Source organism: Leptonychotes weddellii, chromosome 4 (genome assembly GCF_054177405.1).
Source record: "Leptonychotes weddellii isolate Sample4059 chromosome 4, ASM5417740v2, whole genome shotgun sequence".
In the NCBI taxonomy this organism is placed as follows: Eukaryota; Metazoa; Chordata; class Mammalia; order Carnivora; family Phocidae; genus Leptonychotes; species Leptonychotes weddellii.
Window position 1 is genome coordinate 126,657,740 of NC_138372.1, and position 22,074 is coordinate 126,679,813.

General features: G+C 39.1%; 1 protein-coding gene across 1 annotated transcript in view; it reads right to left on the minus strand.

Moving 5' to 3' along the window:
• Positions 1–19,436, minus strand: part of PSKH2 (protein serine kinase H2) — a 21,614-nt gene extending 2,178 nt beyond the window's left edge. The window contains exons 1-2 of the mRNA XM_081817205.1: positions 19,089–19,436; positions 14,297–14,963 (exon numbers count right to left, since the gene is read on the minus strand). Of these exons, the coding sequence (XP_081673331.1) occupies positions 14,297–14,963; positions 19,089–19,273 (852 nt within the window). The 5' untranslated portion in view covers positions 19,274–19,436. The remainder of the gene's footprint in view (positions 1–14,296; positions 14,964–19,088) is intronic.
• Between the last annotated feature and the right edge of the window lie 2,638 nt (positions 19,437–22,074).

Below are 22,074 nucleotides of genomic sequence, written 5' to 3' on the forward strand. Positions count from 1 at the left end.
ACTGAGCCACTGAGGCACCTGGCATGTGTTTTTAAAAAGTTGCATCTCCCAAGAAAGGTAGGGAAATCCTTACAACCTATTGTCTTTGTCCTTGTATAAGGAAAAATCAGACTCAATTCAGACGTCACACTCTCCAATCTCTTAACACTCTATTAACCTAGAATTTGAATCAAAAGAAACCAGTAAAGGAATTGCTCTTTTTTTTTCTTTCAGCGTATTTAGGTTAAATGAGATCCGAGAAATATTTATCCCCAAAATAAAACACGTGAAATAAATGAACGCATTTGCCAAATACTCAAACACAGGGAAAATAAAATGTAAACACTGCATGTCTAGACAAAGTACGTCAGTGGTTGACACTCACAATGGCACATCTTCTGCTTTGGCTAGACATCTATTTGGCTCTGGATCCAGACACATTTATCTAGGCTCAAGGTTAAGTTAGATGTCTCCAATGGAACATTATAAGACAAGCAACTGAATCTTTCTGGAAAATATAAAATATGTGTAGTGAGATTTATGGAGAGCTCATTAAGATGACCCCAAATGAATAAATGCTTAAAATGCAGTTGCAGAAAATAAGGTAACATAGAAAAAAAGTTCTTCAGCCAAAGTGCATTATTCAAACATGGGTTAGAAGTTACAGGATTCCTGAGCTATAAAGAACAACTGGAGAGCACCTAGGAGTCAATTATATATTTCACAGTAGAAAATGACAGGTGTAGAAAAAAATGTCAGAACTATTTTATTTTTATCTTCTTAATCTAAAATTTATTTTTGTCTATGTTGTATAAAGTATAAAATAAATTAATATATTATATGTATATATTCTATAAATGAATAAAAATTGAGTGTGCATGCTCACAGTTTTTTGACTAATAGAGTTAATATGACCAAAAACGATTTAGAGAGGTATCTGGCTGACTCAGTGGGTAAAGTATGCAATTCTTATCTCAGGGTTGTGAGTTCGAGTCCCACATTGAGCATAGAGATTACTTAAGAAATTAAAAAAAAAAAAAAAACGATTTGGAGACCACACATTGAATCAAATTCATATCGTGGACCAACTCTCACTTGATGACATCATTCAGTCCCTTCACCAGTATGGACATCCACCTTGTCATTTCCGCTCTTTCCCTTGAAAATTCCTCTCTTCAGCTTTTCTTTTTTTTTTTTTTAAGATTTTATTTATTTATTTGACAGAGAGAGACACAGTGAGAGAGGGAACACAAGCAGAGGGAGTGGGAGAGGGAGAAGCAGGCTTCCCACAGAGCAGGGAGCCTGATGCAGGGCTCGATCCTAGGACCCTGGGATCATGACCTAAGCCGAAGGCAGACGCTTAATGACTGAGCCACCTAGGCAGCCCTCTCCAGTTTTTCTCAGCAATCTCAAAGAGACGCTGCCATTAGTCACCCTGTTAACCCATCTTAATGTGGAAAAGGCCTGGGAGTGAGGCAAGTGGATCTGGACTACGCAAGCTGCTTAGCCCTATACAGCTCTAAATATAGGGTCTCAGTTTCTTCATCAAAAAAATGGGGATCATATCTCTTTCACAAGATTGTTATTAGAACCAAATTAGATCAAGTATGTGAAAAATAGTTTTCAAGATATAAAATATAGTGTAAGTTTTTGTTGCTCTTGTTCTTGTTACTCTTAAATCATAATGTAACTCTTACAGTTCTTTTGTGGACAAATCCACCTACTATATTCAGAGAACTGGAAGAAGAAAATTATCCAAAACTTCTCATATGGAGTCCACTTACTATTATCATGATAAATATGTGTCCTCAAAACAAAGTTCTGCGTTGAGATAATGAACCAAATATAAAGAAAGGTAGCAAGATATACAAATGGCTAACAGACACCCGAAAAGATGCTCACTCATCATCAGGAGAATACAAATCAAAACTACAATGGGATACCACCTCACACCTGTCAGAACGGCTAAAATTAACAACACAGAAACAACAGATGTTGGCGAGAATATGGAGAAAGGGGAGCCCCCTTACACTGTTGGTGGGAATGCAAGCTGGTGCAGCCACTTTGGGAAACAGTATGGAGCTTCCTCAAAAAGTTAAAAATAGAGCTACCCTCCAATCCAGCAATTGCACTACTGGGTATTTACCCAAAGGATAAGTCATTATTAGAAGCTAAACACTACAAACACACACACACACAAGTACACACACACACAAGCACACACACACACACAAGCACACACAGAATATACACAGTTCCTAAAATGCTAGATGCAACATTTCAAATTTTAAGGATGGTAATTAATGTTAAAATTTGCTAAATATAGAGCTACTGAAGTACAGGGTAATAATTATTGATGGATTTAATTATGGAGTTTTCAGAAAACCACAAATAATCTATTTTTAAGTAGATGGATAAGCTATCATTCAAAATTGGGCTAAGAGAACTCAAAGTAGCATTTATCCCATTAAAAATAGTAGCTTTTAGGGGCACCTGGCTGGTTCTGTCAGAAGAGTATGTGACTCTTGCTCTTGGAGTGGTGAGTTCAAACCCCCCACTGGGTGTAGAGATTACTAAAAAATTAAATAAATAAAAAATTTTAAAAAAATTCTAAATAGTAGCATTTATTAAAAACTTCTACTGGGGGCACCTGGGTGGCTCAGTCAGTTAAGCGTGCAATTCTTGGTTTCAGCTCAGGTCATTATTTCAGGGTCCTGGGATCAAGCCCCATGTGGGGCTCTGCACTCAGAGCAGTGTCTGCTAGAGATTATCTCCCTCTCCCTCTCCCTCTGCTCCTCCCCCTGCTCACCTCCTCTCTCTTTAAAATAAATAAATCAAATCTTAAAACAAAACAAAAAAACAATAACAACAACAACAAAACTTCTACTGATGACAATTCTCTGACTAGCATTTCCCTTCCCTTGAGCTTTAGTGTAGGGCCTTGGTAGGATTTCACTTATGTTTTGCAATTAAATTTTATGTAAATGTGCCCAAAAGTACCAATTAACTCTCCATAACTTTATTACTTGTAGACCAGGAAAATCACTCTTCCTCCTATCAGAAAGCAGGAGATTCTATACATCATTATGTTCTAAATATTTAAAATTTAAAATTTTTTCTTCCCAATCTAAGACTTTAAGCTGTTTTATCTTTGCCAAAGCTAAAACTGTTCAAAGACAAAGCTAATTATGTCAGAATGCTATATCCATTGGGCCATTTGTAAACCCTGGGAAAAGTCAGGAGATATATACAAGTTTATTACAGGTAACATCAAATTAAAAAATGGAAGAAGAACCAATTAATCCTATACCAGGCTCATAAAGAGAATATTTTTGTGAGTTAAGGGGTTCTTGACATAAGAGAAGTGATGCTTCCAGTTTTTCTTATAAGGAAAACACTGAAATTTAAAGAGGATTGGACAAAGCCTAATTTGTTTGAGCACCTATCATATTTCAACCACTCAAGGTTTAAAAGAGATGTGTTCAGTTTTCCTAAACAAAATTAATAAATAAAAAGTAGCAAAGAAGAACATAAAACTGAATTGTAGCAACAAAAAATTGAATTGGCCTCTGAAACCTAAATCAACGGTTGATTTGTTCTTCCATATATAATATATATTAGAATTACTTCCTATTATGAACCTCATAAACCAGAATATAAACAACATAAGCATAACACCAAAATCAGATATTTCTCAGTTTGCAAAAACTTTACACAAATAGTTCTTTTCTCCCCAACTCCATGAGTTCTGTTGATGATATCAAGGTCAAAAAGTGCAACATAATCAAGAAAACAGATAACTACTTTTCACTCTAATCATTACCCCTTATACTAAAGGTAATATCTACACAGCCAAAGTAAAATGCACATGGCTTCAATTCCAAGAAACACTCACTGTAATTGAGTTAAAGAGAAGAAGATATATACCTGTACCACTTAAGTCAGAGAAGAGAGGAAGAAAGTGATAAGCAGAAAATGAAGTACATTATGAGAGATTTTATAACCATTAAAATTATTTTCTGTAAAACTTTTAAAGTAAAAATGTCACTTAAAAAGTTGAGCACCACATTTTTGTGAGCATAAGTTTTTAAGAACTAAATCACAGGAATGGGAAACAAATTATAAGAATTTTGACCTAACTGAAATGTGGTTCATTTCACTATTGAAATTCTAGTCATGATGGAAAGAGAATAAAAGGGAATTAAAGAGCCAAATCTTCTGCTCTTCTTTCCCTTTTTCCTACTTAATAACCTCAATGGAAGAGAAATACAGCAAAGAAAAAATAAGAGAAGTTAATGGAGATGAGGATATAGAAAGAAAATTGGGGTCATGGCTGGTGAGCAAAATCCATCAGATCTGCTACTTCAACGGGAGTACATTAATAAATTTTTCCTACCAGTATGGCAATCATAGGTGAATCTAAGTACATGGGGACCATTTTCTAACAATATCCATGTGGGGGGGTGCCTGGGTGGCTCAGTCATTGTCTGCCCTCGGCTCAGGTCATGATCCCAGGATCCTGGGATCGAGCCCCGCATTGGGCTCCCTGCTCGGCAGGAAGCCTGCTTCTCCCTCTCCCACTCCCCCGCTTGTGTTCCTGCTCTCGCTAACTCTCTCTCTCCGTCAAATAAATAAATAAAATCTTTTAAAAAATAAATAAATAAATAAATAAAATCTTAAAAAAAAAATCCATGTGGGATTTTTATTTTTTTATTTTTTTAATTTATTTTTTTCCCTGTGGGATTTTTTTAAAATATGTTTTTATTACCAGTGTTTATCTTTGCCAACTGGCTAATATGGCTATAAGACTCATTTTATTATCAATTTTTTCCACATCAAAAAAGATTACTGTGATATAGTGTGATATAATTAGACAATAATACACGATTCCCAACTCACTGGCAAGAATGTGTAATTTATCCTTAGCATTAAAATATTAATACCTCACTTTTCTCACTATTCCATTTAAAAGATGAAAAAGGTATACTTGGCACTGTTACATATCTATATATATAATTTACATATATTTATATATATAATAGTAACTTATTTAAGCAAAATTTAAACTTACAGTCCCAGAGTTTCCCACATCAGTAGTAACAGAAATAGCTAACGCATATATAGCGCTACGTACTAATATGTGAAACTATTCTAAGCACTTGACATCTTTTAGCTCATTTGATCTTCACAACAACCCTGTTAGGTAAACACGATCATTATTACTGTTTCACAAATGAAGAAACTGAGATACAGAGAAATTAAGCAACGTGCCCAAAGTTACACATTTAGTAAGCGGCAGAGCTGGGAATGGACCCAGCCAGCATTGCTCCAGATCATGCCCTTAACCACAACACTACACTGCTTTGCAAAATACCCACATAAATATATGCTCACCTGCACACGAAGCTCCAAAATTCTTGTTTTCTAACTACTACAATACATATTCCCTTTTATGTGCTTTTGCATATGTTGTTCTGTCTACTTGGAATGTGCCAGTCTCCCTTTCAGAAACTCCTACACGTCCTCCAAGACACAGCACAAATGTCCTCTCCTTCATGAAATCTGACCCAAATTTCCTAAGCAGTAAGAGCCTGTCTTCCCTTGTTCCATGGACTCTGCGCCTTTGTTCCTACATGTATCAGAGCACTTACATTTGAAGAGATACATAAGAATTCTTGGTCTCTTAGGCACCTGGCTGGCTTAAGCATCTGACTCTTGATTTCTGCTCAGATCATGATCTCAGGGGCAAGAGATGGAGCCCTGCGTCAGGCTCTGTGCTCAGCAGGGAGTCTGCTTGAGATTCTCTGTCTCCCTTGGCCTCTCACACTTGTTCACTCTTTCCCTCATTCAAATAAATAAATAAATCTTAAAAAAAAAAAGAAGAAGAAGAAGAATACTTGGTCTCTCAGACTCTAAGACCACTTGATCCCACAGAGCAGGGACACTGAGCATTTTCATGTGGGCATTCCCAGAGCTAAGCATGATTCCTGGCCGGAGGAAGGCCCGACAAGAAGGAAGGTGGGACCCATACAAGGACGCTTTCCAACAGTCTCTGGGAGAAATGATGGATGTGTCTTTTACTTACTATCTCCAGCATGAGCTCTGCCACCAAGCTGAAAGCCATCATGATGGTATTGGTAATCAAGTAGATAAGTAAAGGCCTCCTTCACACAGTAGACAGGATTTCTTTTTTCTTCACCATGTGCTGTGTCTTTCTATCTTGGTTGCCTCTCAGGCATTGCAGGAAGCAACTGGAAAAGGGAACTCCTACCCCTACCCTGCAAAGCCCAGTGAGTGGAGCAAATGTACCCTTCCAAGCCACCCTAACATTCCAGAATGAATCTAATAAATTTAGCAACTGAAGGTATTAGTTATCTAAAATCCACCTTACTCCCCAAAGATACAAATGTACTGATCTGAAGGGGCACCTGCACCCCAATGTTTATAGCAGCAATGTCCACAATAGCCAAACTATGGAAAGAGCCCAGATGTCCATCGACAGATGAATGGATAAAGAAGATGTGGTATATATACATACAATGGAATACTACTCAGCCATCACAAAAAATGGAATCTTGCCATTTGCAACGACATGGATGGAACTAGAGGGTATTATGCTAAGTGAAATAAGTCAATCAGAGAAAGACAATTATCATATGATCTCACTGATATGTGGAATTTAAGAAAAAAAAAACAGAGGATCATAGGGAAAGAGAGAAAAAATAAAACAAGACGAAATCAGAGAGGTAGACAAACCATAAAAGACCCTTAATCATAGGAAACAAACTGAGGGCTGCTGGAGGGGAGGGGGTTGAGGGATAGGGTAACTGGGTGATGGACATTAAGGAGGGCACATGACATAATGAGCACTGGGAATTATATAAGGCTGATGAATCACTGACCTCTACCTCTGAAACTAGTAATACATTATATGTTAATTAATTGAATTTAAATTAAAAAAACAAAATAAAATTAGAAAAATAGATAAATAAAATCCACATTACTATAAATTAAAATTTGTACTCTGTGCTCAATGCAGTTATAGTTGAGATGCATTTACTCATGCAGTTATACATCAGAATCTCTTAATAATTTTTAAAAAGCATTTATTTTTGTTAAATGCATTCTCTATGCTTACCTCTTCATGATATCTTATTGGATATAAGGGGGGAAATATGCTACAGTTCCAGACTTCAAAGAGCCAACAATGTCTTAGAAAGATGAAATATAGATTAAATGTTAAAACAAAAGAAATTTATTATAATCCTAAACACTATTCAGAAAAAGGAAAGAATAACACAGTTGGAATGGTCATCAAAGCTCCATGAAAAGGAATATATTTCACACCAAAATTAAGAAGAATTACACATTAATATTATAGCTAATCTCTTGCTTATACATGGGTGGAGTCAGAGTATATATCAGCCAGGTGTCTATAAAATATTTGCTATAAATATTAAACACATCATTCCTCTCCATCAGAAGAGATACAACACTTAAGTCCCTGGAAGTTTTGTCCTATTTATTGCACTTCTCCACCTGACTTCTAGAGAAAAATAGTGATTCACACAAATGACTTTAATAAACAACCCACATTGGGATCCCTGGGTGGATCAGTCAGCTAAGTGTCTGCCTTCGGCTCAGGTCATGATCCCAGAGTCCTGGGATGGAGTCCCGCATTGGGCTGCTTGCTCAGCGGGGAGCCTGCTTCTCCCTCTGCCTGACACTCCCCCTGCTTGTGCTCTCTCTCTCTCTCTGACAAATAAATAAATAAAATCTTAAAAAAAAACAAACCCACATTTATTATCTTACAGTTCTGTGGGTCAAAATGGGTCTTATAAGCTAAAATCAAGGTATCAGCAGAGCTGCCTCCTGGAGGCTCCAGGGGAGAGTTCCTTCCTTGCCTTTTCCTATTTCTAGAGACTACACACGTTCCCTGGTGCATGACCCCTTCCTCAATCTCTAAAGCACATCACTCCAATCTATATTCCCTTCATCACATCTTCTCTACATTTGACCCTCCCACCTTCCTACTGTAAAGACCCTTATGATCACATTGGGTTCACCCAGATAATCCAGGATAATCTCCCCATCTCAAGATCCTTAATTTAGTCACATCTGCAAATTCTTTTTTGCCACGTAAGATGGCACATCTACAGATTCTGAGTATTTGAGTAGGGACATCTTTAGGGGGCTATTCTGTCTACCACACCTACGCTTCCAGAATCGATGGTCACCCTGGTATTTAAATAAAATTGGTGCATTTAGAAATTACTATGCTTATTGATAAGTGGTAGGTATACAATAATATGATGACAGAGAAAACATGATGATATGCTTTTCTAAGTCTATCAGTCTGTGTTCCCTTGATATTATGGCCTGAATGTTTGTGTCCCTCTGAAATTCATATGTTGAAGCCCTAATCCCTAGTATCGTTATATTTAGAAATGAGGCCTCCAAAGAAGTAATTAAGGTTTTAAATGAGGTCAGGAGGGTGGGGTCCTGATCTGATAGGATTAGTGGCCTTTTAAAAAGAGACACCAGAGTTCCCTCCCTCTCTCCCTACCCTATCTCTACACACACACACACACACACACACACACAAGAGGTCACGTGAGCATACCACAAGATGGCAGTTTCCAACAAGCCAAGAGAAGAGGCTTCATAATGAAACCTACCTTGTTGGTGTCTCGATCTTGGACTTCTCAGCCCCTAGAACTGTGAGAAGTAAGTTTCTATTGTTTAAGTCATCCAGTCTGTGGTATTTTGTTACGGCAGCTTGAGGTGACTAAGACGCTTGGTAATATTATAAGAGAATGTGAATATGATGGACATGGGTGCCTGACAAACACAGGAGAGAAAGCCAAAGGGATATAAACCCAGTATTACAAGCAGCCACAATCCTACTCTGGGTTGCATGTTGTCTGAGGCTACAAACAGGCATTTCCTCAAGGAGTAGAGGGTGTCAACATGGAGACAATGTCAGTGCTCCATCCAGACCCTGAGCCCTTCTTTTCTGTATGTATACATACCCCCTTTCTTTGGAGTGCTTTCCTTCTAAAAGCCAACACTTTGTTTTTTTGGTGTTTTTTTGTTTGTCTGTTTGTTTTTCAGTGACCACCTGGGGCTCCTGGAGCCACTTGTCTTTGATCACCATTGAATGTAAAAATTTACCACCAGCTCCCACCACCATCACCCCCATTGACTAACAGAGAGCAGTAGGTGTGAAAACCCAGCTCATCTGCCTCAGGTTGGACGAACGTTGAAGAATTCTTCCCTGCAAGATGAGGCTGACCTTTATGGCTCTGGCCTCTTCATCTTCCCTGTCCTCCTTGCCCCACTCCTTTACCTGTCTTCCGGGGAGTTTACCCTCAATAAGTCACTTGAACATGAACCGTCTTCTCAGGGGTTTCTCAGCTTTTTGAGGAATCCAACCCTAGAAACCCTCTGAATTAAACCTGACAAAAGGACTTTTTAAACAATATATTTCTATTGTTTTTGCACATTAAAAAAGGAATAGTGATATCTAGTCCAAACAAGGCCCAATAAGCCACTCCCCCAGTAGTTAGACTGCGTGTGGTCTCTTTCCACATTGAATCTGGGCTAGCATAAGACTCACAGGACTCACAATAGAATGAGGCAGAGGTAATGCTGTGCTATTTCCAAGCCCAGCCTTAAAAGCACTGGCAACTTCCACTGTCTCCCTCTTGGAATACTCCTTTTTGGAAGGCTTAAACTACCATGTAAAAAGTCTGACTACCCTGCTGGGAAGATGCCCCAGAGAATCCCCCATGAAGAGATGGCCCTATGAAGCATTGAGAGAGGAAGGTGAATAAGGCCTAGTGGTTCCAGTGACCTAGTTAACCCCAGATGTCCAGCCATCCCCACCAAGATGTCAGACATTTGAGGGACCATCATGGACATTCCATCCCAGTCAAGCTCCAATGACTGCAGTTCCTCCCAACATCATGTAGAACAGAAGAGTCATGGAGCTCTAACCAAAACAGAAATATGTATTCTTTGTAAACAAAAGAACAACAGAAACAGAAAGATATTCAAATTATAAAGAAAAAGGGGCGCCTGGATGGCTCAGTCATTAAGCGTCTGCCTTTGGCTCAGGTCATGATCCCAAGGTCTTGGGATCAAGCCCCACATCGGGCTCCTTGCTCAGCAGGAAGCACGCTTCTCCCTCTCCCACAGGGAGCCTGCTTCTCCCGCTCCTGCTCCCACTCCCCCTGCTGTGTTCTCTCTCTCTCTGTCAAATAAATGGATAAAATCTTTAAAAATAAATAAATATATAAATATAAATAAAAATAAATATAAAGGAAAAAACCCAAAATGAGCCATAATCTCCAAACCAGGAATAAGTTCTGTTAACATTTTACTGTATTTTTTTTTAAAGAGAAAAAAATTTATTGCAATATAAAATGCACTTATAAAATGTCCACAGAAGGCATGTAATTCTTCACTGCTATATAAATTTACCTGGAATACTTAGATCACCTTCTATTGTTATGATGATATCACCTAAAACATACTGTAAACAATGAGTTATACTCTATAACAAATGCATCACTGATTTTCAGCAATCTTGGTTTAATAATAATTAGTTTAAGACTATATAATCACATCTATATTCTGGAATGTCCATTTACTTTCATGTAGTGTAGCAGAATTTAGACTATAATTGCACATGAATGGTACAGAAAAACATTCACCACCAAATTATTTTATACCTTCATGACAGGTTTTACATTCGTTCTGATTGAAAATACAGCTTCAGCTATGGTCTGCAGCACAGCTCTAGGATTCTCAATGCAGTGATTTGTGTATATGTGTGTCTGTGTGGTCACCCATGGAACAACTTGTTTGCTTAGCAAACACTTGTTTGCTAAAGTGTATCTTTAGCAAACAAGTGCAACATTACTGCCAATTACTTTGCATGTTTAAATATTATAGTCTGATTATTTGTAAACAAACAAAACCCCACACAAATACTCTTACCGATAGAAAAAAAATCCTGTCAACCCATAATTATTCTAATATACTTTACGTGAACACACACTGAATTTTTGAAAGGTGCATATAGTACCTTAGATAATAAGGTATAAAAACGTGTTTCATATTTTATACTATGAAATGTGCATTTCTAATGTTATATGCAGCATAAAGTTTAGATCAAGAAATTCTAAATCCTGGATCCCCATAGTTCATTTAGAAAACTCCTCAAAGTTATGGCTCTTGCAGCAGGTTTATCAGATTTAACATGACAAAGTGTTCTATCTCCTTCCCTATTTCAAGTATCCAAAAAAAAAAAAAAGAGGCTCAAAATTTCTGTAGGTTATAACTGAAAATGCAAAGCTTTAAACAGTTAAATGTGTTTTGAAATAAGATATAAATTGAAACAGGTTTCTTAAGTATTTAATTTGTATTAGGCTGATAAGTACTAGGACTTTCAGTTTTATTAAATGAGTATTTCCTCAAAAATAATAAAGAACACAATTTTCCTGTTAATATATGGTTCTGGGATTCTGGAGAAAAATCAGTCTTGATGTTTAAGATTTTTTTCAACATTGTTGACTTTTGTTTTCTTTTTAGTGATGTTAATTTATTTATTTATTTATTTTTTTTTTTTAAAGATTTTATTCATCCATTTGAGAGAATGAGAGAGCACATGAGAGGGGGGAGGGTCAGAGGGAGAAGCAGGCTCCCCGCCGAGCAGGGAGCCCGATGCGGGACTCGATCCCGGGACTCCAGGATCATGACCTGAGCCGAAGGCAGTCGCTTAACCAACTGAGCCACCCAGGCGCCCAGTGATGTTAATTTAATACTCAATCTGAACATAAATATTTAGCCTCAAACTACTTATAATGAAATGAGTTACTTCTGAAAAGGAAACTTTAAAGCACTAGAAAGAGAATTTACTAAAGCTGTTTAATATGTCTTTCAACATCATCAGAAATCCTGCAGTATAGAAAATATCTGGTACCTTTAAGGTTTCAGAAGAAACTGATCTTCTAAAATTTTAATGCCATTTAAAAAACTAAAAAAGGGGTGCCTGGGTGGCTCAGTCGTTAAGTGTCTGCCTTCAGCTCAGGTCATGATCCCAGATAGAGCCCCGCATTGGGCTCCCTGCTCGGCAGGAAGCCTGCTTCTCCCTCTCCCACTCCCCCTGCTTGTGTTTCCTCTCTCACTGTGTCTCTCTCTGTCAAATAAATAAATAAAATCTTAAAAAAAAAAACCAAAAAAGTCAAATAGGAAAGACTGCTGCAATAAAGCACTGTTTCTGAAAGTTGCAGACATGATCCCATCACTGAGAGCTAAGCACTGCTTCTCAGAGTCAGCAACTTTTCACCTTTACCTAGGCACACTAAGTTCTCAGCTGAGAAAATAATCTAACCTGGTCCTTAACATATTCATTAAGTAGTATGAATATTTTAAGGTCTTTCTGCCTTCAAGAAAAAACTTGACATCTCACTAAAGAGTAGTAAGGAGTGTATCTTACTTTGAGACATTAGACTTTCTGGAATTGGCCCAACTGTATAAAATTTTAAGAAGTGTGTGAAAGTATGGAATCATTATTACTCTACATTTTACTGTATTTTTTTAAGCCTTTTTCCTATGCATACATTTTTCCACATGATTGTGATCATTCTCTATACAGTTTGTATTCTCCCTTTTTATTTTCACTTGGTCGCATACTGTGAACATTTTCCAACACCTGTACAATATTTAAGCTTGCATAATTTAGGGACTATCATATATTCTATCATATGGATGTCCCATAATTTATTCAGACTTTCTCTTAGGGTTTTTTCAATTTTCCACTTCTGTAACTATAGCTCAGATGAGCATCTTTATACTGAAACCTTTGCTGCATCTGGTATTATTTCCTTAGATTCTTAGAAGTGGAATTACCAGATCGAAACATATAAACTTTTAAAAGTTCTAGATGCATATTTTCAAACTGCATCCCAAGAAATCTGTAAAATTGGCCCTCTACCAGCAGTGACTGAGATGGTTGATCTCTTAGTACTCTTAGCAGCAATGAGTAGAGTTGAAGTGGGGTTTTTTAATCTTTATTGATTTGAAAAATTAAAAAAAAAAGACTGTTTTCATTTGTATTTTTTGGTTATCAGTGAGGCTGGATATCTTTCAAACTTTTAATAATCAATGGTACTACATTGTCTGTGAATTCTCCCCATCCTTTCCTACTTTCCCATGTAAGTCTTAGTTCTCAATTACCAGTTTGGATGAGTTTTTTAAAAATGTACGCATGTACAATAAGATACTAAAGCTTTGTAAAAGTATAGAAAATATAATATTTAAATTAGTTATTTCGCTTTTGATTTTGCTTAAGATGTTATACATATAGATGTTAGGTCTTAAGTAGCTATAATCAAACTATCAATATTTGCCTTCAGGAGAAAAAGAACCCTTTCATAGTTAAACATATATTTGATTACCTGCTGAACATGAAATGAATTTCCCCTTTTGTCAGGCTTCCTACACATAAGCATTGACAACTTTCTCTAGTCGAAAACAACAAGAAGTGAACACATTCATAAACACTGGGAGTTCCGAGTTTAAACAGTGGATAAATATTTTACACAAGCTATGAGGTTAAACATTTCACTGAGGAAACATTATATTACAAAAAGGGCTTGGATCATCTAGATTCAAGGCAGAAAATCTCTCACCCAAACACCCAAGCATCATGCTGAGCACACACATTAGTCTACTCAGCTGATGAAAGAAAAACTACAAATTCACTGGTCTACTTAATTATCAATGTCATGTGCTAACCACAGACAGTTCAGTAATTCAGGCCCTCACTACCTTGAGACCGACTGCTCTCAGCCAGGGGTGATTCTGTCCTGCAGGGGACATTTAACAATGTCTGGAGACAATTTCTGTTGTCACAACTTGAGGAAGGTGTTGAATCTAGTGTATTTACTAGATATCCAGTACCTACCAGTATCTACCAGTAGTGTATAGAGGGTGGAGTGGAGGCCAAGGATGCCTCTAAACACCCTGCAGTGCACAGGACAGCCCCACTCCCAACCCCTACCCTACCACCCCCCGCTCCCCCATAAAGAATCATCCAGCCCTGTCTCTCCTGCCCCCCATACAATCTCACTGTGTGGCTCTGGGCATGCCACATACCCTCCAGGACTTGTGAGTAATAAATTACTAAATCTTGTTTTTGTTCAAAGTTTAAAAAAAAAGAAGAATCATCCAGCCCTATCCAGGTCAATAGTGCTGAGGTTGAGAAACTACACTAGGCTAACTCAATAGGAGTAAAATTATTTCTTACCTCTCCTGTATAATTATATTTGCCCTCCAGAATCTTCCTGTAAAGTCTTGTATGGCTTTCATCATCAAAAGGCAGGACTCCGCTAAGTAATACATATGTGATGACGCCAAGAGCCCACATGTCCACTGCACTGGTATAAGGTTTCCTTAGCAAAATCTCAGGGGCTATGTACTCTGGGGTCCCACAGAGTGTCCTCATCGTCCAGTCTCCACTTTTGTTCCCAGAGTGTGCCAAACCAAAATCTGTGATTAAAATTTTCGACTCAGCCCCTGGATGATAATATAAGAGATTTTCAGGTTTTAGGTCCCTGTGGGTTATTCGCAACGCATGCAGATACCTGATGCCATCAGCAACCATCTGGAGAATTCTGACAGCGTCCTGCTCTGTAAAGGATCCCTGAGTCATGACTCGGTCAAAGAGCTCTCCTCCCGTAGCCAACTCCATCACCATGTAAACTCGATCCTGGGCCTCGAAGATCTCCACAAGCTGGACAATGTAGCGGTGGCTAACCCGCCTCAGGATGCTGAGCTCTGATTCACACGCTTCCCGGCCTTCCCTCACTCTGGTTTCCATCACTTTTATTGCAAAAGGTTTCTTGGTGATCTTCTGCTCCACCCTGACAACCTTGCTGAAACTGCCTGTCCCAATTAGAGCCTTGATGTCGTATCTATCGGGAAGAAAAGCCAAATCTGTTATCCTCTGAAGGGAAGATTCTTAAAATTATCTAAGTTGGTGCTTTATATCATCTCTTTTTATCTTTACACCCCCCCAATCCAGTTCCTTTGCTCATTGTTGCTTAATTGTATTTCTTATTTTTGAAACCCTCCCCAGAGTCTTCTTTGAAATGGAGGTAAGTGATATAAAAGTAATTAGTTGGTGGAAAGATAACTATTACAACAGTCTTAAGAACAGCAGCTACCATTTATTATGTGTTTATTGTGTGTCGGAAAATTTATTTTTTGAAAAAAATTCTTCTTACAATATCCCCATGGGCTAACATAATACTATCCCCCTTTTTCAGATAAGGAAATTAAGAATCATAAAAGTTAAGTGATTTCCCAAGGTCACCCAGATTGTAGTTGAAATGGATAGGATTTAAATCCAACCCCTTCAAAGGTGTTTCACCTAGTGAGGGCACACACCCTATCTCTATCTCGCCCACCAGTAGCTCCTTGATAGATTAGTATTCATAACGTAAACACATCTGGTGGGGTTGGGGTTACAGCCACAGTTTCCTCCCAGCTAACCCCCTGCACTTGCAATTTCTACACAAGAAACAGAATTTTAACATGGGATATATGTTAATGCATGAAGTTATTCTCCCTTTCTCTCTCTCTCTCTCTCTCTCTGGGAAAGGCCAGGAAGTCAGCTAGGATTTCAAAGGCTGGCAATCTTAAACTTGAATTATCTGTGTAAACGTCTATGTGAATTTAAGAATTCTATCAAGTTTAACCCTCTATTTAAGAAATGTCGAGAAAGTGTTTCACTTAGAATCATGATTTTACAGCTGGGAAAAATATTAGAGAACGACTTAATCCAACCCCTCATTTTACGAATTAGGAAATTTGAAGATCAGGTTAGCAAATTGGTTGTTTAAGTTCTAGAGTAAGGATGAGAACCCAGGTAGCCTTACTTTTATTGTAATTTGCTGCTCTTCCACCTTATTAAAACTTCTCCCACAAAAGGGTGCCAGCGAATGGAATGTGCTCAGGGAGTATGCAGGGAAAAGTAACGCTTTCAGTTGCATACTCAGTAACAGAGATTCAAATGCAAATATCAGTCTGTGCGGTAAATAGCCTTACTTCTTTTTGCTGAGTTTATTCTTCTGGTAATTTTTTCCCCTACCTATCTGTTCCTCATATTCCTGTGCTTCCTGAATAAAAATGGCATTTGCTGTAACAGCTTACAGAAAACAGCTTTGTTCTATGCAGTGCATTTAATTTTCTGGCCAATTACTTTATCAAAACAGATAGCAATTTACTCAACTTAAATAGATTCTGTCGCCTCTTCTCTTTCCAACTTTGCTTTTTTATTCACATGCACTTTCAGGTTGATTTTTGAAGATAATCACAGGCATTTCAAAATTCTATTGCAATATTTACATTTACCTCTAATGTGGATGAAAGCACTTTGCAAATACTAATTTATCACTATGCTTTCAAAACTGCAGGCAAATTCATTTGCTCGTGGAATTAATCATCAGATATCAGATGAATTACCATCGCTGACTAACTACACTCTTTTGTTTAAAGAAAAGGAGCTTTATTCAATACTGCTAAGGGGCCTTCATATACCAAATACTTGAAAAAAAATGCTAGTAATTTGGCAGTGAAGGGAACAGTAGGCTTTAAGCCAAAATGTAGAGTAGTGGAAATAAATGGTTTTAGATTGAATAACAAATGTCCCATAACAAATTCCTGTAACTGCAGCCTTGCTTGTGAGCCTGTGATGGCCATGGGCGGTGACTATTTTTATGACTTGAGTGGCTATATCTTCTGCAGCGCCTGGCACAGAGGGTACAGCAATAAATGTTGAATGAAAGAATCATTCATTGAACACCTATTATTTCCAAATGACCACATATATTTTGAAAACATTAAGGATCGAATCAAGCCTCGGAGAAGGCATTACAAGGTCATTCCATTCCTTCCCCTTTCCACTGCTCCACTCCTACCCACCGCCAACAGAGCAGCCTCAACGTTAATGTTGTGGGTGGTGCAGTTTTACGTCATCCTCGAAATTGAAATTATTACTTTAACTTCAGCTGCAACAAACTAGGAATTTTTTGAACATGTATTTAAAAAAATGAAACCCGGAAACAGTAATAATACCACAATCTATTTGATAGAAGCAATGGAGAAAGTGCATATAGTCAGATTTAAATTCTATCGTCTCTATTCTGCAAGAGTTATAAGTGGAATCACAATGGAGAAGAAAGACAACTGTACTCTAGACTCAATCCTGCCACTAACTTGGACAAGTCACTTAATCTTCTGGGGCTTAACTCCTCATCAGGTAAAGAGCCTTGAGTTAGTCACCAGAGCCCTTACACTGTTGTGACCCTCCACCTCTCTGACCCCTTCACGCTCTAAAGGACTGGGACTACCCTGCAGATGGAGGTTATGAGAGTGGATAAGACTGGACCACAGCAGCCTCATGTCTCTGGCTATGGATGACCAGAGACGCCATCTAACCAATTCAGTCATGATAAGATCCTATGTCCGTTCTGATTCAAGTTCAGTTGGATCAGCCAACTTTGTCTCTGAGCTTAGCAGCTACTGGACTAATCCACAAGGTTTCCTTATATTAGAAGTTCCCAAGTAGGCCAGGAAGTGGCTCTGCATAGACTCTGTTCACAGCACTGCAATGAAGTGCTCATACAATTTGAGGGCTAGAAATGTCCCTGAGAAGCCAGACGAGCCATCCACCACTGTGTCCCACCAAGCCCTGTAGAGTGGAAGAGGATTTCATGATTTTCTCCTCTATATGTCCAACATGGTACACTCTGAGGAAATTATTTTTTCAAGTCCAACCAACCTGTCATCTTTGCTCATTTCTTTTTTTTTTTTTTAAAGATTTTATTTATTTATTCATGAGAGACAGAGAGAGAGAGAGAAGCAGGCTCCCAAGGAGCAGGGAGCCCGATGCGGGACTCAATCCCAGGACCCTGGGATCATGACCTGAGCCGAAGGCAGACGCTTAACCGTCTGAGCCACCCAGGCGCCCTTTGCTCATTGCTTGCAGGGAGTCAGCTAGGTCTTACGTGTGCCTTATGAAGACAATACTATATACCGCACTAAAATCTCAATAAAGACTTGTCATGCACCGTGCACCACAATTTGCTTATATTACTTTAATTATCCTCACAACATTTGTATGGGGTAGATATTATTATTATTCCCACTTTACTGAGGCAAAAACTAAGGAAGGAGAAAGGCTAAGGAACATTCGCAATCACACATGATAAAAGACACAGGAATGGATCTCAAATCTGGCTGATTCAAAGACTTGTTTCTATTCCATGATTTATGGTCTCCTTTTCCAGAATGTGGTAAAGATCCTTCACAAACAGGCCTGTCTGGACCCAGTCCCAGCATATCTGTGGCAAGGCCCCCATCAACCCTGTAAGGGTTGGGAGGCCTTCCTCCTTCCCCAGCTCTGAGGTCAGGGATTCACTCCCTTTCCTTGCTCCTGTTCCTCCTCTACTTTCACTCTGGAATTTTCCCAATCCTCTGCCCTCCCTGCTCAGAGGTGTCAAAGAGAATTTGCCCCAGACACTTGTTAAAAACAGTGAAGACTTTATTCCAGACTATTACAACTGGAGTCAAAACTATTGCAGTAGGGGGGAGAGACTGACTTCAACTCGGTTGAAACAAAAGGCAAGAGAGTTTTCCTCACTGGGCGGGCTTCTAGAAAAGCCCTAGAGGACCTTGAGGGGGTGGGAGGAGGGGTTGGTCCACGTGACTAGGCCACCTGTGTTTGCTAATTGGTGCTTGAGGAAGTTGGGCTCCTGCCTTCCCACAGAGAGGGGAGAAAGTGGCCTCCTGATTACATTTCAAAGAGATGGCTGCCCCGTCCTTGAGAAAGACATTCCCGGGCTGCGGAAGACTTACATCTCAAAGGGACAGAGAAAGAATTTAGGGACATCAGGGGTCTGTCATCTGAAAGAAGGTTGTTTAAGGTTTAATCAAGCTGAGGGGAACGTTAAGGCCATCTTGATGGGTGCTTGGTTTATCTTCCTCAACCCAGTCCCAGGCCAGCCCCTCTGCCACTGCTTCACCTGGCGCTTTACCTGGCAAGGACACGGGGGTCGAACCTGGCGCGGAAGCGGGCCACCTGCATCCTCCGAGCCGCCTCGGCCACGGCCTCGGGCCCGGGGCCTACGCCTCTGGAGCTGCCCTGGCCTTGACCCTCCTGCTTGACCGGGGACAGCACAGGCGACCCTGGGACCACCTTGGTGCTCACGCCGCAACCCATGCCTCCCGCGCTCGGGAGAGGGGCCGGGAGCTCCAGGTGGGGCTGCGATTTATCCCCAGAGCGGCGGAGGGGAGGCGGGACAGATCGGTCCGCCCCCAAGGGCCGGCTTGGAAAGAAACCCCACTGTGGGTCTTTGTTAGGAGAATAACTTTCAAAAGGTCCCGCTGCCATTAGGCCGCCTTGATGGTCACATGGTAAAAGCAAAGTGGACAGCGAAAAGACAGGAGCCTCGGCTTAATTCTCTGGGCCTGTTTACTCATCTGAAAAGTGAAGATGTGAACATAAAAAATTTTATGAGTCAATGAAGGATACCATCTCTCTAAAGGATCTTTATGTCTCCAAGGCTGAGCTCATATCCAGATGATATGAACATTAAATATATATATGTTTTAAACTCTAAGAGCTTATAATATTTAAAGTATGTAATATTACTGTACTGTATTGCATTAATTAAACACACTAATCTGTTTCTGGTACTCCACTAACTCTCCTACAGCTGGAAGAGCCGTCCCTCTGGATGATTCACCTGAAATAGACTGGGAGAGGGGCACCTGGGTGGCTCAGTCAGTTAAGCATCCGCCTTCAGCTCAGGTCATGATCCCAGGGTCCTGGGATGGAGCCCCACATCAGGCTCCCTGCTCGGTGGGGAGTCCGCTTCTCCCTCTGCCCCCTTGGCTTGTGCTCTCTCTCTCTCAAATAAATAAAATCTTTAAAAAAATTAAAAAAAAAAAACTGGGAGAAAACCAGATGTCTAGAACCCAGTCCAACACGCTATGCAGTTACAAGAATAAAATATGTAGGGGCGCCTGGGTGGCTCAGCTGGTTAAGTGTCTGCCTTCGGCTCAGGTCATGATCCCAGGGTGCTGGGATCGAGCCCCGCATCGGGCTCCCTGCTCAGCGGGCAGCCTGTTTCTCCCTCTCCCTCTGCCTGTCTCTCTGCCTACTTGTTCTCTCTCTGTCAGATAAATAAATAAAATCTAAAAAAAAAAAAAAAAAAAGAATAAAATATGTAAAAATAAGAAGAAAATTGTATAATCTCTCTATATATTATGTAGAGAGTGTGTAATCTTATTATCATATAATATATAAGTATTATATTATAATTATACATATATAATCTTATATTTTATATATTTCATGTTTGCATTCATAATTACCATATATGTATGGATATGCATATTTTATATATCTGATAAATATTTCTTTTTGATAAATGGTATTTTATGTATTGATTAGATATCAATATATTGATTGTATATAATTTACATTGCTAAATTTTAAATAAATGATGTGTGGAAAGTGAAATTCAGTCAAGACCAAGCAAATCAAGATCAGGCACCCCTAACAAGTTGTAGAACCAGAACTGGAGCCCAGTCTCCAAACGTCCAGGGTGGTGCTCTTTCAGTTGAGCCATTTCCTTTATAAATTCATTTAATTTTTAGTTTGATGTAACACAATATCTGTGATGAGTCAATTAGCCATGGATTTGCCAAAAGAACTGTATTTTGAAGGAAAATTTGAAATATGACTTGGGGGTCGCTGAGAGAAAAATGAGCCTATCCTGCAAAGGGAGCTGAACTACCAGATAATGGACTTTTCCTGATAAAGAACCCTCAGAATCCTCCGAGTACTAGGAAACAAAGGGAGAAGATTGGTTTTAAGCAGGTTTTAAGCTGGTGCTGGTGTCTCAAGCTTTTGAAATAATTCGCAGAGTAAACAATATAAAGCAAAATGGAAAAAAAAAGGGGGCGGGGAACAAAGGGACAGAAGTAAAACGTCAAGGTGCTGCTCAAAGAACAATGTCTGTTACTCAGACAGCCCTAGTGTATGGGTTGTTTGGATATGTGTGGCCCAGCAGCTAGGACACATCCTCTCTAAATCCTGAACCTGGGCAGCAGGGAAGGCATCAGGTAGTTAGGAGGCAGCCCTTTGGTGTGTCTGGGTCCCCCAGGCTGCACAAAGCTCCGGCGTCCTGGCCACAGCTGGCTGCACCCCAGAAAGAGCTTTGTCAAGAGCCTCTCACGAAGCCTGCACCACATTCCTTGAAAATTGGCTAATATAGTCACTGATTTTAAAGCCTTTTAAAATGAAAACAGTAACAGACACCATTGATTAGTTCTCTTTTGGAAAGTACCAACTATTAACTGGAAGTGTTATTGGTAAGATAAATCTTGTGCCTGGAGAAAAAAATTAACTACTTAATGCATTCAAAACTGCTCCTTTTAAAGCTTTCACCAAGTTTTGAAATGTTGAAATGTTAAAGTCACATCGTAAGCATGTTCTTTTAGCCTAAGTAACCTTCAAGAAAGGGTGATACCTAAAGTAACGTGTGGAGTAATACCCTACTACGTGTATTTCTCTTTATTGTGCGTAACTGCTTCATTATTTGGGAGACCTCTCAAACATTGCTTGGGCCACATGCTATTTTTACATTAATTAACTATTTATAGTTATTTAAATTATATATTTTATCTTAGGTGAAGTAATAAAATTGTTAAAATGAGCTTTAGACTTAAGGCCAGTTTTAAATGAATTTTTATTTTTACATCAAGTGTTCCGTGCCTATGAGTGGCTTCCTATAACACTCAGCTAAATAAATGGAAATGGTGTTTAGCATCTGGTTCTGGGCTAAACTTTACTCCAATGGTGTTTTCTGAAGAGTATTAAATGAATTGAAACTCCAGCTTCCGAAGGAAAAAAACCTTACCTCATTCTCAACTTCCACTCATTGCCCAAAAGTCACAAATTCTTATGAAATTGTCAGCCATAACATTCATGACAATATGTAATATATTGCTCCA